Below are 27,882 nucleotides of genomic sequence, written 5' to 3' on the forward strand. Positions count from 1 at the left end.
TTTTAAACAAGGCATTCATTTTATTCGCGAGAAGCGATTCTGCAATTTCACAATGGAATGATAACAAAAAAAACAAAAAACAATATATATTTATAAAACATTACATCATAAATTGTGTGTACCCCATTTGACCGGGGCGGGTAAGTGGACTATACGGTCTTTTAAAATCCAGACATCAGTGTCCATAAAGGGCGACGGGCACCCACATTCTCCGATATCAGGGAATGATATTGAAGGTTTGCGAAACTTTAAGATTTTTATAGTTAAAAAGACGAGGAGTTTTACGTAACCCCTGAGCGAACAGAGGGATTTATAAACAACCCTTTAAACAAAGGGATTTAAATCGAGAAACCAGAAGAGGCACTGAAATCTCTCAGAGAGAAAGTGCTAAAAACTGTCCAAAGTTTAAAAAAAACCAAAAAAACCAAGATGAGTGGTGGAGCGACGTAGCAGAGTTTCACATCTGGAGCGGGTGAGTTAAGACTATCGATGCAGAGAGATAGGCGTCAGCGGGGAGTTGGGTCTGTCACAGTTTCACAGTTCCTGGGGGGAGGCTGTCATTGCAGAGCCTGTAATACCGGAGGTCATTGACCAAGCGATGCACGCTCTGGGTAAACGAAGGCAGGTCCTGTGTGGGGAAGAGTAAAAGGAAGATTGAATTTAAGAAAAGAGGTTTAAAATCTACCTGCCTCAAAAAGTTATAGCTTGGTGGCTGAACTAATATTCTGTCCCACTAGGAACATCACATGCACAAGTCTCGAGCTCCTAGTGAATTGACGATTTCTCCCTCCCAAAAAAAGAAAGAAACCAATTTACGAAAGACAACAAGCTATTCTTACCCGTTCCATCTTAAAGTTACGGGCAAGGACATTCTTCTGACCGCTGTCCAAGCCCTGGCAGCCGGTTAGGAACTCCGGCAAGAAGGCAGAGAAGAAAGTATTGAAGTCCACAGACGCCATATTGTAGACGGCAATGCCAATTTCCTCCTGTAGGAGGTCATGGGACTTGTGAATAAGGACCTGAAGCAAAACACTGACAAACTGGGGAAGCATCACAGCCCGGAACAGCTTCTGTGAAAGATATAGAACAGACAAACGGTGAGAGGACAAGACTTCAAAGTGGATGAGGCTTCAAAGATCCTTTTACATGGAGAGAAATCACACTGTATTAGGAGGTGGCTACAACATGCTCTCAGAACAGTGGTCAATTGTACCGACTGTAAGACGACACTAGTAATACTATCTCAGTGCTTGCTTCTTCTCCCCGTCACAGGAACTATAATTAGATACCAAGAGGAGATTCATTTGTAAAACTTCTGTAATGTCTCACCTTATGGTACAATTTGTGCTTGCTGTTTAGGGTCTCCAGGTAGCTGAGATTTTGTTTGAAAAGATGGATATCAGGCTGCAGGAACGATTGACCAAATGCCTTAAAAAAAAAAAAAAAAAAAAAAGGAGATTTATAACAAAGCTTTCCATTAGATGGTCACCAAATCTGATCTATAGACCTGCTCTTCCTACAATACATCACAATGCAGCAGGTTCCCACCTCTGGTCATCAAGGACCAGAGGTGCTTGATGACCAGAGGTCCAGCAAACAGTTCAGAGGAGAAAGAAGGGTGTCAACCAGTCTCACCCAGAGTCCACATGAAGTGCAACTATTATCCCACGAACATAGATGCTGCACAGCATTCTTCCTCTGCTTTCTTTATAGGAGATGATTTTGGGTCTGGACTCACCTGCATAACCCCAATAAACTGTGCCTGGTTCTCCATAGGCTCATCGGCTCCATCCCTGTGGACACTGGCCAGAACGGAGGAGCGGTAGAAATACCTCCAGTTGTGGTGGAGAAGCTGGAACAGGAGCTCAAACAGCTCTGCTTTCACGTCCGGGGATGGGCGCTGCAGGGGGATCCAGGAGAGGAGGAAGGGTGTTAGAGACACTAATAGGAAGAGATGAGGAGTACAGGGAACAGTCAGTAGTACCAGTCACTTACCTCTGCAATGATAGGGTACAGCTGCTCCATGCAGAGGGACAGGATACTGGGCAGGAAAGGTTTAAAAGCCTGACCAGGTTCTTGTACTACAACCTGCAGGATCTTCAGAAACCTCTCAACCACGTGGCAGCCAGCGCTGCCCTCCTGTAATATACTCTCTGCCAGCTGCTCTCTGTAAGAAGGTGGCATGGTGAGGATTATTGGAAATAATGTGACTAAACTGTACAATTGATATGGGACAAAACAGCACACTCATTAAATATTAAATTGGTTGAGTATCACACAGAGTCTCATTCATTTTACTACTAAATGTGCCAAGCACCCAGCAAAAAGTACTATCCATTTTATAGTACCAGTGCACATAGCAGGGTCTGTTCCATAACCCTAAATAGCATAAAATAAATAAAAATAATCTGATAAAGGCAAAAGTGGCAGCTTAAAGTGGACTAAAGCAATTTTGAAAAAGCCAACAACAACAGCACACAGCGTAAAACATGAAACCGCAATGTACAGTCATTAACGCACAAACCATTATTGAGAAAAAATGGCTTAAAAACTGTGCCCTTCCCTTTCTCAGGCACAAATGCTTTAGGCGTTCTTTAAATTTAGCTGTTTTTGCAACCAGAAGTTTCTGGGACATTGCGCTCATGTGACCATCTAGAGCCAATGTACTGAAAGCTGGCAGTTTGATGATGTCACAGAATGTTTCTCGTGTGTACCGTGAACATGCTCCTGCCAGGACATAGGGGGCCGGATTCACTAAGGCACGTAAAGGCCGATACATGCGTAAGATCGAACTGTGCACGTCAACAAACAAAACCATACGCCAGAGAACGCAGCAACGTCCAATTCATCTTCAAGCGCTAAGGACCCATAATATAGCCTACAACTTCATGGACAGAAGCGGGAGGGGACTGGACAGACGCATGTAGTCAGTGTACAGCAAGGGCGTGCAAAGCTCAAGTGCACACAGCAGCGTCAGAATCAAGCTTTGGCCACCTCAGGTACGTGTATGTCTGTCACATCACTTGCACCAGCTACAGGTCGGTTATAAGTGCAGATTACTAGTGATGACAGATGTGTGTGTATGTTAGAACGTGCGACTGTAATCAGGAGCACAGTAAAGATGCATTTTATATACAGTAAACATTAACATCCTAATAACTATTCTATTACAGAAAAATAATACAAAATAAAGAAAACCCAACACTTTACGCTTTTAGGGGCATATTCAATTCCGATTCGCGGGATCGCACCGGAACGGCCGCGAACCTAATCCGCGGTACCGCAATAACGTGGATTTTCGTTCGCAGCCCGTAGGGCTGCGTTCGAAAATCCGCGTTATTGCGATACCGTATTACCGGCAGTAGTGCGCGTTACCGCGGATCGGAATTGAATATGCTCCTTAATGTTTTGCCATTGATGACTATATTACTAACAGGTGACGTTAATTAAGACTTATTTTTGGGAGGGGGGTTAGTCGGATGAGCAGAGTGGACCCAGACCCATATTCAACAGCAGATGTGTCTTTACATTCACTCCTTGTTGAGTACAATACGTTTGTTTTGCAGTCATTCCTTTATGAATCAGGCCCGGGTGTTAACACTTATTTATACTCGTGAATATTCATAGTTGATGAAAATATGGTCAACACTGGAATACAAAAGAAGCTATAGAGCTGTAAGACAGCAAATATAAGATACAGGTCTTAGGGAGGATTTAATATCCTTGATTATAACTTATTGTGTGTGACAGGACACAAAATATGAAAGCTTTTATCCTCTAAACAGCACCATGCACTTAGTGGTCATTGACATGAACACAGCAGAATCCCATATACAACCACTTGCAGTCTGCATACTGGAAGTAGGTGGATAACCCGATATTACCTGGTAAACATGTTGAGGAAAGTCTGGATAATCTGCTCAGTGAATGGCACTCCCATCTGCACCCGGAGTCCTTGGAACAAGGCTAAGAAAAAGCTGAGCATTTCTTCCGTCACATCTGCAGAGAGGAAGGTAATCAGAAGATTCCATACACAAGAAGAAAGGCTCACACTCCGCACATAAGTAACCTGGACCTACAAGTAGCCGCATGTTCGCTCAGCCAAATTTTCAGGTCACCTACTTACCGATTCATACGCTGGCTTATGCCCTTTTTTTTTTTAATTGGGTCTAGAGAATGAATTTCACAACATAGTACTCAAAATATTTGATGTCAGTGCCCTTTAAACTGTGCCTAGTACAGAGGACTATCAATATGCTATTTTATCTCAGTGTGCAGGCTATGAATACACTCCCGCAGTTGTGTCTGCTCTCTCATCTTTCCATATTAGACCGCTCCGCAAAGACTTCACACATGCCCTGCCATACCCATCCCTAAGTTACTGTATTGTGACAAGTGTATCCCACCTTTAAACACACTGAGAACCAAAAGACATCCTAGAAACTAAAGTCATATAAATGTATTCTTAATATGCATTCATCCTTTAATATAATTTACATTAGACAAGTTTCAAAACAGACCAAAAAATAAATAAATTAGGATTAGATTTCCATTAAAATAGTTTGTCAGAAATTAGCCTACGGAGCTGAGAGCACATCACATGGAGCTTCCATGTCTGGTAGTGTGGGCTAGTAGGAGTCGAGTTCTCTTAGCCTACGGAGCTGAGGGCACATCACATGGAGCTTCCATGTCTGGTAGTGTGGGCTAGTAGGAGTCGGGTTCTCTTAGCCTACGGAGCTGAATGCACATCACATGGAGCTTCCATGTCTGGTAGTGTGGGCTAGTAGGAGTCGGGTTCTCTTAGCCTACGGAGCTGAGGGCACATCACATGGAGCTTCCATGTCTGGTAGTGTGGGCTAGTAGGAGTCTGGGTTCTCTTTGTAAATGGACAGATTCCTATTGGTGGCGCTTACATCCCATCAGTTAGTGTGTGTCCCATAATCAGATTCTACAGCAGTATAGTTTTGGGATTAGAACTTTTCACCTGTAACAAGCCAAAGTTCAGCACTAATCTCTTGTGTGTAGGTCATGGACAATGACAGAGGCTCTACTTACCTGACTGGTGGATATAAGTCGGGAACAGGGTGAGGGAGAGCTGAGCCGCCTCCTGCATGGACTGGTAACAAATCTGCCGAGGCTTGGTGCCCTCACCAGAGATGTTCTCCACGACATCCCTCAAAACTCCCAGTGTCTGACAGATTACACGCTTAGCTAGAGGAGAAGCGTGCACACGTGTGAGAGTGAAGCATTTACAACAATGAGATAAGAGAAAACAATAGACGGGAATGAAGCTACTCACTGGCCTCCAGTTGACCCTTCCTCTGAGGAGGCGCGCTACCCTTCAGTTGGCGGTAGTCTCTGGTCAGAGCACTCAGTAGGTTGGTGTGGTGACTAGAGCGCTCTCCCCACTGCTGATCTCCCTCAGGGACATTAGGCCATGGGAGGAGCAGGACATTGGATAGAGCGCGACACAACAGCACCTGAGCCTGCATACAGGAGCAAAGCAAAAGAAAGGGAATCGCTCAACATGAAAGCAAAATTAGGACAGTGGTGGCCATGTTGAGGAATGGACCAATATTTAAGACTCGTACTAGGTGTGATAGTAAGGACAGCCAGGGCATGCACTCTGGAGAACAGAATAACCGAGATCAAGTCCTGAGTGGAATTCTCAGCCCCGGGAAGGCTGTGTTAGGACTGGTTGTCTGTGGCTACTTTGCTTGAACTTTGGAAAGGGATATGGTCTAAATATAAACCCTGTGCAATGCCCAAAAAAAACCAAAACATTAAAATATATACAGCCTCCTTTACACCAGGCCTAGTCCAAGACTTGTTCCAGATGGCGGACTGATATGCGAGCTCAGGATGGACCCTACACGGAAAGTAACCCACCTCTTCTGGTAGTCTTTGTGCGGAGCTGTCTGTCACCCGGCTGAACACCTTCTGGACGGCAGGAATGTTGATGAGAAACACTGGCCGCACCGTTGTGGCCACAGAAACTAGTAGATGGCAAGCAGAGAGCAGCAACTTCTCTTGTACCTGGAAAGACAGGAAGAGAGGTGGTAAGGTGCCCACATGTCCCCCTCCAAAAAGACATCTAACCCAGTTCACTTCCACCTTCTCTCACCTTTGTGCTGATGAGCGGGGGAAGGGCTTCCATTGCCGTGGAGATGATGGAAATAAACTGTTCCGGGTTCTGACGCTGAACCTCGCTGTAGAAACGAGCAAGCCAGTGGGAGTAAGCTTGTAACGCTGCCAGCGACTGGGCATGGCTGCAGGGGGAAGCACCAGAGACATTATACCATTAACACAGATAATGCTTCATTATTTACACTTTTCTCTTCCAGTCCCTCACCAACACAATCACACAACCAGCCATAATGAATATAAGTGGCAGTGCCAGAGATACTCACACATCCACAAGATCCGGCTTCAGCACAGATGGCACGGCAGTCTCCATATTGTACAGCTTAATCTCAGAGCCATATAATGTGACTTTGACCAACCTGGGAGAGAGAGACAGGGGATAGGTGAGAATCTTAATCTAATCTGTGACGGAGGACAACGTAATCAGCGTATGCCTTTACCTTTCCACTACAGTTAGAGCATCATTAAAACGCGCTTCAAATACATCCCCGATGAAGTACTCTGCAAGCCGCCCCACGGCCTGGAGAAGAGAGCTGAGGTCCCGCAAAGAGCAGTGTAACCTCCGGCAGTCGTTCTCCGCAGTCACATTGAGACGCTGTTCTGTGGGGACAAGGACATTCATTTACAAACACCACAGGTTATTTTTTGCACAGTATGGTCAACAGGCCACAAATGTAACCAATATGTGCTCTCCGTAGCTCCATCATAGCCGCATTAATGTCGATAAAGGACAATCAATACAATAAGCAATTATTACATAAGTGGGAACTACAACCAAGCTACATACTTCCTGTGCTTCCAGGCAATACACCCCGTGAAACTGATAGATGCATTCTTTGGGACCACCTCTAGGGTGCGCTCTTCCTTACAGTAATGTGACTCAGCTTGCTGTCACAGGGACAGCTAGCCAATCACAAAAGGGTTAGAAAGGGAGCAGTGCAGTCAACCGCGCTGTGTAGGTTACGGCTTCCACCTGTTTCTAGGAACAGGTAAGTATGAGCAATCTGCAGGTGGGTGGAGGTCTCCTTTAAATGGGAAATTAAACCCAGTTTAATTAGTTTTACATAAATGTTCAGTAAAATATATGGTCATAAATCATAACTTATTGATCCAAACGCAGGCTGCAATGCTGCTTCTTCAACTTAAAGAAAATTAAATATAGACCATAAAAACTCAATTAGAACAGCAACTCTAATGACTACGTGGTCATGGTAAATAAATGGTAGAATAATCTCTGAATTAACTAAGCATTATATTTTCAAAAAAAAGCCTCTCGCTGTATCTCTTCCAAACCCTACCAGTTCCTGTCCCTGCCACCCTCCTATCCAACATCCAGAAGGCCCTCACTCGGTTTATTTGGAATCATAGGCCCCCACGGGTATCGGTGGCTGTCCTGAAGAAGCCTATTCCCGGTGGTGGGAGGGGTCTACCCGATATTAAGATGTACTACCTAGCTTCTCACTTCTCTCAAATTGTTGCATCATATGCCCCCTCAGGTTCCATGTCATGGCTGGATCTAGAGGCGGCGCATACTGCCCTCCCTGATCTGACACCACTTTGGGGTTTATCCCCTATACACCGCCCCTCGCCCTCCAAACTCCTTCCCACCATTAAATTTGACGTTAAGATTTGGGATTCCTACTCCTTCAAATTAAAGCTTACATCTGCCCTCTCTCCCCTGACCCCCATCTGGTTTAACCCCATATTCCCTCCCGGTCTCTCTAGATTGAGACACCGTCTCTGGACTCAGGCCGGCCTTAAATTTCCATCAGATTTCTCGAAACAGGGCCAGTGGCTTCCACTAGCTGAGCTCCAGTTTCACTCCCCAGGCCGGACGCTTAGCCCCTTTGAGTTCTTTCAAATCAGCCATTTTTTGCGATCCCTGCCACCCAATCCTATACTGCGTCCCCTCACTCCATTTGAGAACCTATGCAAACACCACCCCATGTCCAAGGGCATGATATCACAACATTATAGTATCTTTCTCAATTCCACTCTTCACCCTCAGCTCCCCCATGAAGTTGAGTGGGAGAGAGATCTCGGCCCTCCGCCAGATGAGGAGGCCTGGGAGGACATGAGACTGGGGATAGCCAAAAGCTCTATATCGACCAGACTAAAAGAAACATCCTATAAAATTTACTATCGCTGGTATTATACCCCCACTCGACTTCACGCAATGTTCCCCTCCGCGTCGCCGGACTGCTGGCGGAATTGCGGCCACAGGGGTTCTATGCTACATATCTGGTGGACTTGTCCAATTATCGCTCCCTTCTGGGACGCGATCCATGGCTTTATCAATACTTTATTTGAGATTCCCGTTGCAAAGGACCCCTGGATCTTTCTCCTTTGTTACCCTCCCCCGGATCTTGATAAATTCGCCCAAAAAACTGACGGCGCACATCCTCACAGCCGCCAAATCTCTTATTGCCCTCAACTGGAAGCGTGCTTCCTCTCCATCTTTTTCGGCCCTTAAAAAACAAATTTGGAATGTGGCAGCAATGGAAGAGATTACTTACCATCTACACGACAGAGGTTACGCTTTCACCCAAGTCTGGGCTCCATGGCAAATGGCGGCAAGCGCGTTTCCCTCTGATACTTTATTTCCCCGTGGAGGCCCATGTGTGGCGAGTGAGTCCCTGCTCCTGCTCTACCAACCCATGACCCTCTAACACACATTCATTACCTTCCCCCTGACTGTACCCCTGCCTAACTTCTGTGGTCTTCCTTCCCACCCCCCCTCTCTTACACCCCCCCCCCCCCCAATTCTATTTTGATGTTGTCTGATCTATGTAAGATAAAGCAAGAAATAATATAAAAAACTGGTCACTTTACAGCTTAAGTTCTCTGTGGATGTCCTTCCAGGATTTCAGTACAATGTAAATGTCTTCCTATGCACACAATGTAACTTTCAGATTTTGTATCTTGTATACCTTGTATTGCTTGACCATTCAAAATAAAGAATTAAAAAAAAAAAAAAAGCCTCTCACAGACATGTTAGCGCTGGAAAACATCAACTTTTACAAAGTAGGTAAACTACGCCTTTATAAGAAAAAAAAATACCTATTTTGAAAGCAAATTAAATTTCAAACATTTTCCCTGAGCGAATGAAACGATGCCATTCTCATACCAGAGTATTGAAGAGTTACTGCTCGTTAATGCCAAGCAAGTTTCTTGCACCTGTTCATACAACGCAGCCAACATTTGACACTTCAGTTGGAGACTATGGAAGATATATTACTTTGTCTAAGCATAGCAAGCAGTGACAGTTCTCACTTGTCACAGAATCTAATACATTACGCCTTCCATTTTGCACGCACAGTCAGTCTATATAAAATCCTTTTGCTTCCACTTGTTCATCATTACCAGAACACATCCCTTCCTTATACAAGACTCTACAGAATCATTCTTCTATATCTTTCCACATTAACTAATGTAATATTATCGGAATGGCCTCACTAGCATGGCTTCTAGACATAAGAAAAATAAAATTACCAAACACAAGAACTGCAACACAAACAAACCCCAGATCTATACATTTTTTGAGAAACTTTGTACGAACAGAATTGAGCCTCCTCTTCTCAGTAAAAAAACTTAAAATGGTTCAAGAAACTTTTTACGATAGAGAGAATATGGATTGGATTCTGACCTCCAAAATAAGAGCAAAAAGATCCAAAATTAATATCCTGGCCATCAGAAGCTCCAAAGGGTGATCCTTCATAGAAAGCCAGTTTAAAATTTCATTATTCACATAGTATACTTCTGTACCTTAATCATCACACTTCAATATCCGCCCTATATAAATTAATAGATGAATATGCTAAACTATCTGGATCTAAAAATATACTCAAAGGCTTTTAATATTCTTATTGTTCTACTTTGGCGTTGTGTAAATATCTGCAGCAGTCCCTGTTTCCGGAGAGCTTGCAATCCAATTCTCTGCCATGGGTGGACAAATGCATTCACATGAACACGCTCACATACTAGGGCCAATGTAGTTAGAAGCCAATTAACCTCCCTGACATGGGAAACACTCTGCACCAGTACTGCTAGGCAGCAATGCTAACCACTCTGCAATCCAGAGATGGTCCTTTCCACTACTCAATAAAATGAGGTGTAACAAGTCACATTATAAGGGCATTTGCCAGTAATACATACCTGCCCCGTTGTTCACTATACACTGCTGCAATCCATGATAAACCTCTAGGTTCTCCTGCAATGCAGCAAACTAGGAGAATAATGGAAGGAAGACAGTATAAATATTATATGTAAGATCACAAACACCAGGGCCGAGTACAGAATACTGAATATCTAAACAGGAAATGGATCCAGGGAATAATCGGATATTAAAACAGTCATTTAGGGCAAGTGGTGAGTAAATGACGATAGCTGAGATCATGAGTGCAGACGTCTCTTATTAGGTTGGGCAGCAGGAGCATGACTTCCCAGCATGCTCTGTTGCGAGATGAATATTCTGCAGTCGCCCACCCAATGTCCAACATACATAATCTTACAAGTTTCCGCAGGGAAAAGTAAAAAAGCAAGAAGTCTATGCAACCCGTCAGGGCTCATGAAAATTTTGTCTATTACAGTGTGGCCAAATGGTGCTAGGTCCAAAACAGATGGGGCTCGATTAGGGTTGTCAGACTATGACCCCATGCATGGTTATAGGCCGGCTCGTCTACCCCAATCAACCACCATTTTCAGCCCCCCATGATTGACATGTGAATAAAGGAAATAGTCAGACATTTACCAGTGTAGTGAAGGCATGGGTGGGGAGCAGCTCCATGATTTTGGCTACCACTTCCAAGCTATGGCGTAGGTATCTCTGCCACTCAGTCTGCTGCTGTGGAACAAAAAAAAAAAAAAAAACACAGGTCAGTATCAAAAATAGCAGATTGGGTCTTGTGAAAGCAAATCTTTGCAACGAAATAAAACTAAGCTTGAAGTCAACGGACGTCTACGACCTGCATTGTATGCAGCATAATCACAAAAAGATCGCTTTACCTTTGTCCATCCATGATCCTAACCCACCACCCCCATGTTAACCACAGGTCAAATTAAAGCGCTGTGCTCTGCTCTCTTCACAATGCCTCATTCGCTGACTTACATCATCATCCAGAGTCTCGTCATCCAACTCCTCCAGCTGTGACTGGTTGTAGCGGAACTGGATTCGGTTCAGCACCTCCGTGAGCAGCAGCACCAGGGCGTCTTCGTACCTGCAACCAATAAATGATGGTATTTAATGGATCTCAGGATTTGGTTACACACACACACACACACACAATCTGGACCCTATGAGACACTCACCTGCTGATGATGGCCTCTCTGTCTTCTAGTCTGTTCCTAATCTTGTTGGTCAGATAGTCTAGAAAAAGTGCCCAGATATCTAGACATGAGAGGTAACCTTCATGTGTGGGCTGTGGAGACATACAAAAGATAGAACAACAATATAACAATTACAACTACGGTGTCCTCACATTAAACGGAGTCAGTTTGGGAGGTACAAAAGTACCTGGTGAAAGGTGTATTTGAAGAGCAGTGCCAGGAACTCCACCACGGGGAACTGGGCGTTAGACTCTATCCTTCTCAGGTGGACACTAACAAAGAGCCGGAGGAAGTCTGTGAACTTCTCCACGTAACTGTAACAATACAAACAAGACATCGGATGTCTGGAGCCGAAAACACAAACAAAAAAAGCCAAAAACACACACAGCCAAGGTAGGTTTGCCGTGGCACTTGTGTGTGCAGATTTAATCAAAATTAAAAATTAGGATTTTTGGTGGGGTGAGAGTGTGAAGGTATTTCAACAAGTATATATAAATTTCATATAGTATTACAGGATCTAGATCAGTTACTAGTGTAGAATACACTTTTTACACACCAAAAATAGTTTTTAGAAAACATAAAAATCAGCAACTGAACCAAACAAGACTGCACAGATAAATAGTTACTAAACAATGCAAAAACGACTAAACATCGGCAGAAGTGATACACAGCGGCCACAAAGTGTGGGAAGAACAAATGAAAACTATTAAAAATGTCAATTCCTAAGCTTTATCTTTGAGCTATTCATCTGAGGTCTGGACACTAAGAAACATGCTTTAAAATCTACAGGTTAATGACCCAACAGAGAATTAGGTTATCAAGGCTAAGAATCACTAAAAACTGTCTTGGAAACCAAGCCCGAGCAACTCTCTGCCTGTAGCCTGGGTGTGGCTGCCCTTCCAGACATCATTTTCTACAATACAATAAACCCATTACCCGCACGTCCCAGAGACCTCTGTAAAAAGACCAATCTGTAAAAGTCTTTAGGACGGGAAACGAGAGTGTATCCAGGGACCCCAAGAAATGTAGGTATCATAAGTGGTATTGAGGGAGGTTCTGATCCACTCCATAGCAGAAACCAAGTAGTTTACATCTGATTTCAGTTAAAGTGGGAATGGCGGATTTACACTTCTAAGCCACACAACAGTGGGTGGCCAGGCAGATATAAGCTTCCGATGCGATTCAAAATTTGGAAGATCTTTTGTGTAACAGAACTAACCAAGGGTCAAGTGACATAGGAGGTAGTAGTCAACAATAAGGCTGACAAAAGTTAGAGCAACGTGAAAATTCCGTTTACTATGGAAGTGACAAGGAGTATACATAAACTTACTATATAATAGACATACCAAGTGCCCCACAGGCTTTATCGGCGGCACATGTAAACTGCGATTGTGTAAAATCTCTCCAGTCAGAATTACGTCACTTCCAATGGACAGAGTGAGATTGCCGGTTTTAAGGCGGCAATGGTCAGACCCGCTGCCTGTATTACATTATACAGGTAGCGGGTCCGACCTTTGCCGCCTTAAAACCGGCAATCTCACTCTGTCCAATCCTAGGAGGGGAAGTAAGCGGAAGAAAAAAAAAAAAAAACAACTTTGGTTCTTCAGATGCCGAGGAGAGAACGGACAGCATTAAGTTAAAAGGAGAAACCCCTGGTAGTAGAATTACCCTCCAGATTACTCTAGTATCCAAGAAGGAAAATACTATCTTGTAGTGGTGTAGGGGGATATCCTCTGGAAAAAATGGTATTTCAGTTTATACAAACCCCTATATTATATTAGAAATATAGATAAGAGTTGTTACCCTATATAACCGATTAACAAATGGACAAAAGAGAAAAAAAAAACACAATGGTCATAATAACAATGCACTTCTGTATAACTCATCTCACAAGATTATTCCTTTATTGAAAGTCAGTAAACCGAAATCATTTATTCTGTAAAATGTAATTATTAAAATCAAGTGAAATAGTAAAAGAAAAAAAATAGTGTAACAAAAATGGTAAGAGATTAAAACGTATTTAATCACGTGTTACACATTTGTTAATAACCAACTTCAATTATTTTTCATAATTAACTATTTGGTAGGTTCTCATTATGAATAAAGATAGGGCTACAGCACACAGCTGTCTACGTTTTATTATTCACCAGTGAGATCTGCAATTCCTTTTATTATCCTCTTCAACTCCGAACACTCCGCAGCTGATGCCCCAAAACGAGCGCTTTATAGATTATTATTAGTCACAGAAATGATTGTTAAAATGTGTGAAGCTTACTCCCAAACGTGTTACATTCCATTAATAACAATTGTTATCTTCGACAGATGTCTAATCAAATTATCATCATCATCGGCACTCCATCACTTATTGTGGGGAGAGAAATATTCTTACATAAACCTGCTACTAAAAATGTATAATATCCATTTATTTAAAGCGCTCACAGCTCGTTTTCCCATAGTCACACCTCTATTCCGGGCATCTTGTTTAAATAGACAAACAGTATTTTAATTCCCTTTCCATTAAATAAACAAAGACTTCTATTCCTATTTAAATAAGCGAAAAAAAAAAGATACATCAATTTCCCCTGGAGGAAAAGTTTAGAAACCTCTGTTAATAAAAAGAAAAATGCTTGTTAAAGATTCCCATACATTTTCCTTCAATAGCTCTGCCTACAATAGTAATCTTCTGTGTTTATTAGACCAGAGCCTCCCTCCTATGTGTATATGATTCTTGCAGATAAATTGCAACATTATAAACCAGGCATGGCCAACCTGCAGCTCTCCTGGTGATGTGAAACTACAAGTCCCAGCATGCCGTTCCGGCTACCAATTGGCTACCTACTTTCAAAGCATGCTGGGGCTTGTAGTTTCACAACACCTGGAGAGCCACGGGTTGGCCAGGCCTGATAGATAGATATAATTTGTTGGGAACAAAGTAATAAAGCCTCCAACTATTATTACTTGTTATATAAAGATTGATCTTGCTTTATAAGACAAGTAACAGCAGTTATTTTAACCAATCCATAAAGTCTCCCTGCTGACATGCTGAGAAGTGACAGAACATAATGCCTCCATTCAGTGTGCTGCCACATTCCCCATATATCTGCATTTTCACTACAATAGTTCTTCCTGGGGACACCAGATAATTACATAATTAGGAAGTGGTCCGCTCAGGGTCCCTTTGTCCAATACTAGATTTTATCTACAGATCTGAATACATCCAGCGTAACAAACATGCAACAGAAGATATCAGGCATCTGTGAGTTATTTAGCACAGGAAACATTTCTGCAAATTTCCATTTGTTAAGAAACGTTAACAGCAGCCATATTCCATAGGCGGAAGGGAAAATAATGAAGCAAGAACCTTTCATCCAATACAAAAATACACATTTAACACACAGTGCGAGAACCTAAGACACTTGAAAGTGAACACAATCTTGCTGGCTGAATGAGTACGTTCTACTGTACTATACATTTATTATGGCGATTCTCACCACTGCTTTGATGACAATCAGGCTGATCAAGGTGCTGTGCGGAGCCATTCAGTTACATCTCCATATAGACACTTAGACTACTGTGTATCATCAAATAAAATGTTCCCCAAACTGAGCTGGAGTGACCTCAGATATAGGCAGATATGGGATCAATTGTCCAGAACGCTCAGGACCTCATCCCAAAACTTGGAGCATCATGGGCAAAATACACTAAAAACGGCATTTAAGAATGACCCATATATTTCTTTACTCTGGCCATGGCATTGTTTCGCAGTGCTCTTCACAGTGACTGCAGGAGGAGACACTTGTTTATCATACCTGTGTGAATAGCAGCAATTCTTTACAGGTTTTCCTCTGGTTAGCAGATTTCAGGATAAGACCTCAGACCTGCACAGTTCTGGTAGTTATTAAATACATATATAGGCTGCTAGCACTAGTGTGATGAAAAGCCATATGTAGAACCTAGAGATACACCAGTCAGTAGATCTCAATGAAAGGTAAGCCCTGTAATGTAATGCACTGTGCTTATACTACATCAGTAGAACAATTTGAAGGATCTCCCTGTCATTAGACAACAGCATATCCTTTATCATCACGGGTGTTTTATTTTAAGCTGTAAATACACAGGTTTCCTTTCTTCCCCTCCCCCAAGTTATGCTTTCTGCAAGGTTTACTACAAGATGTAAGCTACCCAAGTGATGGGATATCATGCATGTTCTTCATTTACAGCTATGAAAAATAAAAAACATTCCTATTTGTTTCATGGTCTCTCAAAGCCACATCGAAGCTGTATCGCTTGTCCTGCAAGTAGAGCAATAAGTAGTAACATGGAAGTTACAGGAGCTGCTCTCACAGATCAATACACCTCAGCAGACAGAACCATACTGGTAAGGAGGCCCCGCCCATATTACTGCACGCGCATGCTAATTGGCCGCAGAGGACATCTGGCTCCCGCGGCACACTCCCCTTGGACAGTTCCCCTATATAAGAGATTCCCCTGTACCAATTATAACTGGGTACCCCAGATAACAACCCCCCCCCCCCTTCCCTATTCACACTGGCCATTGGGCCCTTGCCAGCCTTGGTTTGCTATATAGGTTTTTAAATGGAATGTACATTGAATAAAGCTTGTTGCCTTTTGGAACATTTGGAATAGAAGTCAATGGTTGTTTTTTAATTTGGCTTTATGTAAGTATGTCCTATGTGAAACAGAAATCTTAGCAGTTGTCAATACGCAATAGTGTAACTGTTGCCCGGAAAACGCTTTCCTACCTCTCGTCCAGCTCCTCCAGTCGGCTGCGCACACTGTGTGCGTTAGTCTCTCGTGTAATCCGCTGCAGGAGGTAGAAAGTCTGCTGGCACACACGTAACAGGTATTCCTGGAACTCCAGGGGCACACAATTCTTACACATCAGTTCATTAATACAAGACATGGCCAAGACTCCCAGTCTGTCGCGGTCTCGCTGAGAGGTGGGCAATGTCAATGGTAGGGGAGGGCTGTTGCTACCGCCGTTAACGGTGGCAGAGGAGGTGGGGGTAGCAGGAGTCCTTCGTGACCCGGCATCGCAGCCGAGGCGAGCAAAGTGAAAGATGGTGGTAAGGAGCGAGGGGGTGATGCTGGCGGAAAGGGGGATCCAACTGAAGAGGTGGGAGAGGCACTCCAGGGCCAGGGAACAGATGCGCTCGCTCTCGGCCTCCAGGCTCGGCGGAGGATGGCTCAGCTGTTTGGCCAAGGTGGGGGTGTGTACGAGGTTACTGAGGAGGTCGTCTGGGAGGAGAAAAAAAAAAGGCAAAAAATCCAGAATGAAGGTGGGAGAATTGAACAATCTAAAACCAAAAAGTATAGAGAGATGTATTGGGTACAAAACAAGCAAGCAGATACTATTACAATGCGTATCAGTATACGTAGGCTTCTGTACTATAAAAAGGAAAATATACTCATATTAATAAGGTTAATATTTAACTGTAAGTCTTATGTGAAACATATGGCAATAAGTCACAGAGAAGTATATTACTCCACTTATGAACATCTACCACCATTAGTGACAGCTGCCACTAAGCCAAAATAAATGTACTTGCAGCTTGCCGCCAGTGGGGGCAGCGACAACATTTATGAGCATTCATAATCATCATTTATTTATATAGCGCCACTAATTCCGCAGCGCTGTACAGAGAACTCATTCATATTCAACCTATCAATTTACTATAAATCAGCAATATCACCGAGTCGCGTACAGAACAGACTGTAAGGGATGTCCCTGGTTCCTAGTGAACCAATTGGAAGCATTACATCAGCACACTGCTTTAGTGACTGCATCCTCATGCATTTAGGTTCAGGCCAATACAAAATCCACTGCGTCTAAGTGACTGGTACACTTGAGATATCAGTTCTATGAAATCAGTTCTATTTAGCACAGATTTACTTAGCTAAAACTAATTACCACCACATCTGAGGCATGGGGTATATGCATTTTGTTTTTAGAAAATAATAAAACAATACTCAAGTAGTACGATAGACATTATTCAGCTACCAGCATTCAAAGTCTTATTACTGTCCATTCTTGACCTTGGTTCTGCCTAACAAGTATGGAATCCCTGACCATGTCATTATGTCTACACATACCAAGGACACCTCCAGCAAGGCACGAGTCATTAGCTCACACCACCCGCAGCTGGCACCGACCCATCTAACCCAGCCTGAGCTCTCCAAGGATTTCATTTGCAGGAAGAGCATTATTTGTCTTTTCATGCAAAGCTATAAACACTGCAGATTTTATTTTGTGCAACAAGATAAATGGTACTGCCTGTAATCATAAAAACTCTCAAAATAATCTGCACTGCTGTGAACAATCCATTGATCTAATTGGCTACCAGTTGTTATACCTGCAAATCATTTAAAAACTGGGGACACTCGACTGTGCAGGTAAAGAGGACCAATAGCAAAAAGGTGATCTACCCTAGCTAAGTAAAGTTTAAGAATGACACACTGATTGGTTGCTAAGGGCAACAACACATTTCCCTGTACTATTTTCTAAGTGTTTTCACAAACGTCCCCAGGCAATGACTAAAATAGACTGTAGCATTGCAAAGAGAGGATAGAAGGTGGCATATTTAGGTTCTATTGGAATTATCCTCTGGTACTTTATAATGAAAGTATTTATTACAAATCTATTCCCAATGACGTTAGAAATCCGGATATTGGAAAGACGAGTGTGTGACTTCTCTCCTTCTCCTACTGCACAGGCTTTCAGTGATGGCTTCATTTCTATTAAAATGGTTTCACTCTCACAACATTAAATTTAACAGCTGTACAATAGCCACTTTCTTATATAAATCTCTCTCTCTCGAGTTATTTATTTCAAAGGCGATGCAAAAATTAAAGGTTTGTTATAGTGGACGTGTCACAGACACACAGCAGAGGCAGCCTGAGGCAATATTCAGTATAAATACTGGGAACTGATGACTTCATCGAGGCACAATGTGCCTCCTGCCTCAGTTATATCACTAGTACTGAATGAATACATAGGAAGGATATCGATTCAAAATGGCTGCCCTCATTGTGTACAGATGAACCATTTTAAACATGATTTCCATAGCACAAATGTGCTTTAACCTACATCAAGGAGTCAAATGTTTGCTTTCATTTGCCCAAAAGCATTAGACTAATCATAGACTACACTAATGTCCTCCAAAAGCTAAAGTTTCTGTCAGGTTTGAGTGTGCGGCCCTCCCTGCCACCTTGACTAGAGCAGCATCCAGGAACCTACTGACAGGGAAAGCATTAGGGCGAGTTACACAAGGGAACCACAGATGCTTTCGTGAACAGGAAGGAAATAAGCAACACACAGACTCTACTGATCTGAGGCGAAATGTCAGACATGCCGGAAGAGACACTGGAGCCATATGTTAAAGGATAAAAACAAATGTAAATAAACTAAAACACTCCAGCTTTGAGTACTAGAGCAGTACTAACATGTCTCCTCACTTTGAGACAAACCGCCATCTTATTGTAGCACTTCAGTCTGTGTCCCCTTCCTCAGACCCTCAGTAACTAGCTATGGGAGGAGGATGCCTCTTAGAAAGCCCCTGTCACACAACACACAGCTCTCCAGCTACTACAATTACCAATATCCTATACCAGAAAGGAGGGACCTATAGCTCTCCCTGACTCCCAACTACCAGCGCAGATAGAATAAGAACAGAGTATCCATAGACCACGACAGACATTGGGGGACTATCTGCACTCCAATATCGACAGGAGAAATTCAAAACGCCTCTCTGACAAATTGTGGATAGAAATGTGTCCACAGTAGGGATGGTCATGCATAGAGCACGGACCAATCACTTTTAAACAATCAGATTTAATATTAAATTCAGTTTAGGGGGATGCTGTGCACTTGCTCCATAACTCTAGGCTTTTCATGTCATAACTTCTTGTCTAGAGTCCAGCACATGAGTGTGGAAGTGGGTGCACGGCTTGTCCACTCGACCAGCAGAAATCGTTACCATATAGTAACAAGAGGCTTGTTAGAGGCCCTGGTTCTCATCCCAACAACAGCTCTTTGTAATGCAAATGTCAATTTTTTCATTCTGTCTCAGTCTCCAAAAAGGAGCAAACTTGACTGGGAAACACAATTGAAAACATCTGCATGGAAAAAAGGTCAAAGCTAAGCGACTTCTGTGACATTAAGGTCCTAAATTGACAAATCTGTAACCGGTTTTTAATTGCTGTATTATTTTATTTATGTGAAGGATGTAATCACTTAATAGCTACAAACTTACAGGAACAGCAAGGGGCAGCCATTGTGGGGACTGAACCAATATTTGTAAGCAGCCTAATGAGGGACATCACTGCCCCCCAAGGGAACTGGTAGGCTGCCCCCCTTAGGAATATTGGTTCAGTCCACAAAATGGCCATTTTAGCCCCGTACAGGAGACAAGTGCATATTCAAATAGTTTGTGACAACACCAAGGAAACTTTATGTTAGTCTGGCAATTACCACACATTAACCATACTGGCCAAAAGACATTTCCCAAGATCCATGTTAAACACAATAAAGTTTGATATGTAATTATCTCCCTTTAATACCTTTATCACCGATAGATAATAGCCATTTTCATCAAAATTCTGTATCTATTGTCCATATATCCACAACAACCTACTCCTCTGCTTGTGACTATAGTCAGGTGACCGCAAGCAATAATCTCTTAGCTTGGGTCAATTCACAAATGACTCAACTGGCTATAGACATTGACCACTAGAAATGGGGCATATGGCGATCACAGAGAATGACCAAATCGCAAGCCAACCCACTTGGGATTATGTTTGGGCTGAAGGATTATTTCTATCGCAGACATGGTGCAATTTTTGACCAGTTTGGTGAAAAACAACCAAACTGCCCAAATGGATCTCAGTGTGCAACCAGCTTCAGTCTTTTATACACATACAATAGCAAGCTACGGTAGGGTGTACGAGAAGGGTCTAGAAGTCAGCCCATTTATTTACCGGCATCTGAAGCAGTGGGGGAAGGTGGAGGCGTGGCTGCAGTAACACTGTTCTTTTCCCAAATACTTTCCAGGACTCCTGCGAGTGACAAACAAGCGATATATTATATCAAGCACCAGCATAAACTGACTTCTCACAGAGTACAAGGTTATGCAACATCTAAAAATAAATGTAAAATAAAATATTTTGAGTCACGTAAATATTATATATTTGGAAGTTACAATATTCCCAGCCTGCCATAGCCCTTACCACAATTCGGAGCCTTACCCGTCAGCAGCCCTAGCACGGTTGGCACTTGTTCCAGCAGCAGTTTACGAAGTTCCTCTTTCCTGGCCACACTGAGGTCCTCCCGTGGACAAGCCAACTCCTCAGACGCAGTCTTCAACATGATCAGACCAAGTGGCGTGGTGCTGGGCGTCTGGATCAGCTACGATAGGGGAGATACAAGCTCATAGTGAGGTGTGCTGCATACACTGGCTGTCTACAGATGCCATACACAGATCCAGGTCCTCTCTCACCTGTAGAATGTTGGTGAAGAAGTTGTGGTAGAACATGGGCCAGTCTTGTCTGCCCATGTCCACGATGACTTTACACAGCTTGTTGCAGATAAAGCCTGGGAGAGCCTTGTGTTGGCTCAGGAGAAGCTTTGGCAGAGAGCTGCGGATCTCCATCTTCTCTTCTGAGGGGACCCCAAGCCACATCTTACTGATCAGGTTCTGCAGGATGAAAATCAGCAAATGTCATAGGCTATGTGGACAGGTCTTTTACCCATCTGCACCCTAAAAATCTGCAGAGCATCAAAATTTGTACCCGCTAAGGTCTAGCCATGTGCAGGAAGCTATTTATTCACTGTGGAGCAATAGAGAATGATGATGATAATTATAGATAATGACAGCCAGACACCGCGTCACGCGGCTGATGAGCCAACGACGAGGTCGGATTCAAAATTCTGAGTTTATTTGACTATAGTTGTGCATTGATTTCCTACTTTTGGGAAGTGGCTATGTGCAGATGCTTTGCACAACTATTTATAAGGGTTAAAATAAAAAATAAAGCAGTATAGTGCTGAGAATGACTCAAGATTTAGGTTTAAATAAACATAACTGAAAAAGGAGGTGTTAAATTTCAAAATATGTTAAAATATTTTGGTATATATATTTTAAATAGATTACACATCATCACCATTTATTTATATAGCGTCACTAATTCCGCAGCGCTGCACAGAGAACTCACTCACATCAGTCCCTGCCCCATTAGAGCTTACAGTCTAAATTCTCTAACATACACACTCACGGACTAGGGTCAATTTGATAGGAGCAAATTAACCTACTCATATGTTTTTGGATTGTGGGAGGAAACCAACACAAACACGGGGAGAACATACAAACTCCACACAGATAAGGGTATAGTCAGGAATCATACTCATGACCCCAGCGCTGCGAGGCAGAAGTACCAACCACTAAGCCACCGTGCTGCCCATAAATAACAGTAATTAATTGCTATTAGGAACCATCGATACTAGCAATTATCCATGGAAGATCTAACACATACTACAACATGCCAGCATGTAGCTTTTAATGTGATGGAATGTGTACACAAGAACTTTCCTATTCTACTTTGAAGTAAGGGAGCAAGAGGCAAACACTAGTAAATGGAAACAATTGTCAACATACTGTTAGGCCGGAATTTCCGATAAAGCAGAGGTTAAAAGAAGAGGATTCCTCAATTCAACTCCACTGACAAACAATGAATGAAAATAAATGTCCACATAACTATAGTGCACACCGGCTAACAGATGGAAGCTGTGAAGAGCATAATACCTAATTCTTAGAATGGCCTGCATAGGACTCAGAGTGTGATTCCCTAGTGGGGAGGGGGGGGGGAGGTCAAATGGGAACGTGCATGTTGAACAGAGTAAACTTATTAACATTATTAACTATATCTCAGCATCTCAACATATTTTGGCCCATGTAATTACATATTTTCCTTTTTATTTCTTCTAAAATACCGATTGTTGAAACCTATTTATGTTATAATTAGGTCATGATAGGGACATCAGGACTGATAGTTTGTACATTCATATTTTTATTACAGTGGTATATGCACAAGTCACACCATTCTGCACACTAATCAGCATTTTACATTTACATTTGTAACATGCTTTTTGCAAAAACATAATTATTCCCCAGATATTTATACAGGTTGTTCATCAGCTGTGCAAATTAAGGAGTTAAAAAGTCCTGAATATATTTTTTTTGAACTTATGTAGCAAATTGAACCAAGGAGTACAATTGTCCAACTAGCTTTGCCTGGGTAGTGATGCCTGGGAGAGAATATATTGTAGAGATCAACCCGATCTGGTAAGTCCTCCTCCAACCCTCACTTCTGCAACAGTGAGGGGAGGCCGACTTCACTCCTGTCAACAGCGCTTTGTCAAAACTCTTCCACTGAGCACCATAGATGTTGGATATCCTGCATTTATATCTTACTTCTCAAGTTACCCTTTAAACACTTGTCAAAATAGTCTGACAAACACCATTTCTAGATGCATGCAGTCTCAACACTTGTTGGACAGACCATGCGTGAGACAAGCTGCATTCCTTATCCAACCATCGGTTACCCGGTTGGCTTCAACCATGCGCTCATCGTCCGCGGGAGTCAAACGCTCACAAAAGCTAAAGGACTCTGGGAGTTTGACTCAAGTCATGTCCAGTGACTATATCATATGGTGGGGGTGCGGGTGGGGAGGGGTGAATTGTCCTGTAGACACAACATTGGAAAGAAGAAAGAAGTATATACACACCCCCAACAGGCCGGCCCGCAATACCCTTAAGATGCAGCTACATATTCATGTAACAAGTGAGGAGATCTCACCTCAAAAACGCTGAGACTGTACATCAGGACATAGTCATTGTGTGAGCTGGACAGGAAGTAGAAGCAGAACCTCCAGGCTCCAAGCTGCTGAGCAAAGTTATTCAGCAGAGACTCTGTGTAGGAGGAGGAACAGGGTGAGATATGCAGGTAAACACAACAAAAATATTTTAAAAGGAACACTATCTGCTGTACTGAAATAATAAAGTGTAAAGTATATATTGCTTCCATTTTACTGATATGGAACGGTTATTTGTGCAGGTCTACCAAGTCAATATGGTTAGCGAGAATACAACTACCTATTATCTTACAGTACAGTACATAGTGACAAGACATTTAAACAGTGTACACATGCAAAGACCTGGATATTAGGCTGGCTACATATAGGACAGGACCAATATACAACAAAAAGAGGTGGCAGTGGGGGATCTGAATCCCAGCGAGACGCTACCCCTGGTGATTTATAGGAGGGTGGAGAAAGGCGGTCGGCGTCCTGTGGTGGTAACTGCAGAGATTTGCTTCTGTTTGTTCCAGTGGGGTAAGCGCACACCCACAGGGAAATCGGAAATTGTACATGGATTTCAATATTGTATTTTCCGTTTTGCTATCCAGATTTATCTGGTAATAAAGATCATTTGTTTTATGTTTATATTAGGGTCTTGTTACATTACACACAAGTATCAATCATTGGAAACTTTGCAATCAAATGCGCCATTAACATCCTCTTTTTGTTGCATTGTTATACGAATTGTGCTTTTTCTGGATGAGAACCAGTGAAGATTGCTGCATGTGAACGAAGCAGAAGTCAATCTATAAAAAACAGTATTGTTTTGTTTATTTTGCTTAGGACCAATATACAGTTTTTCCACACATGTAGGTGGCTAAAATTGATACGATACTACTGTTCCCCTACTCAGACCGAATCACTACGGCTTCATGGGTGCAAGAAGAAGACTGCAAACCTAGGTCGATAGCTGTCATGCTCCGATCACTAGCTTATCAAACTCACTACTATCAGGTATAGCGCCCATTTACTTGTGTGATAATTGCTGTGACACTATTGTGCCAGCACTAAATACAAGCAAGTAAAACAGTGTGTGGCTGTAACTGTTCTGATCTGGATCTGACACTTGGGCGTAGTGCACAACGGCATGGCCGTCTATTCTAGCTAGAATATACATGCTGGACAAATGGCAAAGCCTCATCCCAGCTTTCTTCCTTACTGGATCAAATTGCAGGTTTGACAAACACACAGTTTGGATACAATTTATAGCCAAACTAGACAAACACAGGCCAATCATTCATAATCTGTAGGACCCAATTTCCACCGCCTGTCCACTGGCACAATCAACAGGACATATGCTGTGGGTTTCACAGAAGATATCCATGGCACACACATGAACGGTTAGAGAGGCAGGCTTCCTTGCCATGCTCTCAGAGGACATGTGCATGCATGTTTCAGCCTTGGATTGCCCACCGAGGCAAATTTAGACAGACATTCTGGACTGCACATTACCCTGAGGCTCTCAGTCTCCAGAATGTACATATAATCCAGCATTACAATTTCTGGGCAACAACCCTTCTAACGTAAAAACTGCATTACTGACCATTTCTTAGTGCAGGTGAATATTTCCCCCTGCCCAATCAAATAATAAACAAAAAATATTTAGCCAACAATGTCAACATAAGAACTAATAAGCCTGCAGGCATGTTACCCAGAGTAATTCTTTCCAAAAGAGTACAACCTCTATTCTATAATCAATCATTTCCAGAATTATCGGCTTCTCTACAGCCTACTGCCAACAATAAAACATAGTACCTCAAAACCTCTTACTAAAATCTACCACCACTCATTAACCTGCCCAGCTAGAGCAGTTTATACAATCCTCAGTATGCCCAACCGCAGCATCAGCACCAGAGCCAACATCATCCGAGGGAAAAGTGACAAATATGCAAAATAAGCCAAAAACCACATGCACAAAAGCCACCTACAAGAACTGTCAATCACAATACTATCTTACCGATTTCTCTCTTCCGTTCATTGGATGTACTTGTGTGAAAAAATTCACTCATAAGACTCTCCAGGGCTCTCAATGAGGCCTCCTCTGACGCCTGGAAACAAAAATGTGTTTTTAAAAGGACCTCGACATCTGGTTAATATAAAGATCTATTCATTTTATCCAAGAACACTAGTTTGCAAAATATGTTCAGCGAGTAATTTCATACATATTTTAAAAGTTATATTACACTGCATCAAAGTAAAATTGTAGCACTTATGGGTCAAAGTGATTGCTTCATAGCTTCTAAAAAAACATTAAGGGGTAGATATATCAAACCTTCTAAAAAGGAAACGTTGTGCTGTTGCCCATACCGACCAGATTTTAGCTATAATTTATCTAGTACAGTCTAGATAAATGATAACTAGAACCTGTTTGGTTGCTATGGGCAACACTTCCACTTTTCCCTTTTAGAAACAAGAGTACTCAGTGTGTCATAACAAAAATCATGTTCGTGGCATGGTTATGTTTAAAGTCTACCTGTACCTACATGCAAACAGGCAACCATTAAGTGTTGAACAAGTATTCAGTCATTTAAAGCAGCAATCCCTTTAAAAAGAAAAAAAAATAAATCAGGTGTTTTCTTTTTAACATAATTTACTGCAGCGGGCTATATGAGGAATGTTGGTATTCACCATTTGTCTTCCAGGCTGCTATTAGTGATTGACGATTTTGGACTACCATGACAACCATAGTCCTATGATACATGATGTAGTGAGCTGCGAGGCTTTGGAACTCCCCTCTGAGCTCTGTCTGCCCCGCCATTACATGACATACTGAGAGCTGTGAGCCTGTGTATGTGCAGACTGCCTCTTTTGGTTGCTAACCAGAGGGCTTTTGAAAAGGAGATAATTATTTGTAGGATGGTAACAAACAAAAATGATTTAAAAAGGCACTTAACTTGTTATTTAAAGAAAACAAATAAATCTATGTGGAATTGCTGCTTTAATTCGCTAACGACTAATGACATCACTGAGATATGAAACAGTGTCTCTTACCTCAGTGACTTCACTAGTCACTAGTCACTATTAAATTGACTATAGTATCACAATTGTTTCAGCCAACAAAAATGGGTGCCTCAGCCTTTTTTGTATAGTTTGCCTTGCTTCCTGTATAAACCACCATGTTTTAAAAGGTCACATTTACTGATATGACAATGTCTCTATAGACCACTGCAAAAATGATTGCCACTTCAGTTATTTAGATACAGTCAGATGAGGAAAGGCAGCTCCAAATGAAGACAACTGTCACCATTTCTGCAAGACAGCAAATTTACACAGAAATTGCCAAACCACGACTAACAGAATAAATGTTCATTTGATAACATCAGTATTTTCAGAATGACAGACACACATTAATATAGGTGTAAATTTAACCCATTTCACCTGGGACATAACTTGTTCCTGCATTTAGTACCATCTTCCTAGCTGGACTAACCTGGGCTCAACCGAGTTATGTAGAGAACTTGATGTACATCAACTAATGAACTGTGTCCAGGAAAAGTTAGTGTTGAGTTCCTGAGAAGTCAGGTATACCCAACCCCCTCACAGATGAAATGGGTCAGGTTGACATCTCTGTTTTAATGGCAAAATCAAATTCATAGATCGTCCATGAAGTAAGGTATACAAGTGTGTGAACCATATATATATATATATATATATATATATATATATATATATATATATATATATATACACACACACACACACACACACTATATACAAAGGCTACTCCTCAACCAGCAAAAATACAGCTTAAAATGAGTGCAGTAATGATTTCAGCCAGGACTCACCATGCTGGTATTTGTTCTCACTCTGGTCACTCAGCGCCACCGTCACTTCCACAGCTCATGTCACACTACCTGACAGATATGACCCCCCGCCCCCCCCACTCGCCCCACAATAAAACACAATGGATGCCCACCAATTGAATATAAAATGGCACTGTAACGTATCAGCACCACTACAAGCTACTAAGTAGCTATATAGGATGTCAATATAAAAAAATTATTTCATTAGAACCATCTCATAAGTAAAACAGATCACTTTCTAAAATATTATATACACCCCCTGGGGGGGCTTCCCCTCTACCACCCCAAATTTGGAAATAAACTATAGAGGGCACTCCATTACTAACCATGGAGGGAGAGGGGGGGTGTGGAGCATGTGTCAGATGTTGTCTGAACTATATATAATAGACATACATATATGATCAGAGGATGGGGGGGTTATACTACAGGTAATGGGAGATAACTGGATTATGTACAGTTAATTTAGGCAGATATGAATGGTGAAGGCATAAAATGGTCGGAACACGCAGACAGGGTCAGTAAGAGAAAGAGTACGCAGATAAATGGCACATGTGCCTCTTGTGGCCCTTCTCTGTGACAGGGGCCACACCCAGCAAGTGATAATTGTTTGGGGGTCAGGGGTCAGCCTTCACCACTCCCAAGGGGGGCTCTTTCGATCCGCGCTTTCCGGTTCCGGTC

General features: G+C 42.4%; 1 protein-coding gene across 1 annotated transcript; it reads right to left on the bottom strand.

The window, feature by feature from the left end:
* On the bottom strand, positions 1-27,879 carry XPO6 (exportin 6). The gene is made up of 24 exons (XM_075179395.1): positions 27,187-27,879; positions 25,359-25,449; positions 23,341-23,453; positions 20,985-21,182; positions 20,734-20,893; positions 20,467-20,544; positions 16,233-16,728; positions 11,657-11,783; positions 11,452-11,561; positions 11,252-11,360; positions 10,895-10,987; positions 10,300-10,369; positions 6,585-6,744; positions 6,411-6,503; positions 6,125-6,269; positions 5,890-6,036; positions 5,300-5,486; positions 5,056-5,211; positions 3,885-3,999; positions 1,996-2,167; positions 1,739-1,900; positions 1,330-1,428; positions 840-1,070; positions 1-628 (listed from the first exon to the last, which is right to left on the bottom strand). The coding sequence occupies exons 1-24, from the start codon at positions 27,187-27,189 to the stop codon at positions 527-529; spliced, it is 3,417 nt and encodes a 1,138-aa protein (XP_075035496.1). The 5' UTR covers positions 27,190-27,879; the 3' UTR covers positions 1-526.
* Positions 27,880-27,882: the final 3 nt, after the last annotated feature.

Source organism: Mixophyes fleayi, chromosome 7 (genome assembly GCF_038048845.1).
Source record: "Mixophyes fleayi isolate aMixFle1 chromosome 7, aMixFle1.hap1, whole genome shotgun sequence".
In the NCBI taxonomy this organism is placed as follows: domain Eukaryota; kingdom Metazoa; phylum Chordata; class Amphibia; order Anura; family Limnodynastidae; genus Mixophyes; species Mixophyes fleayi.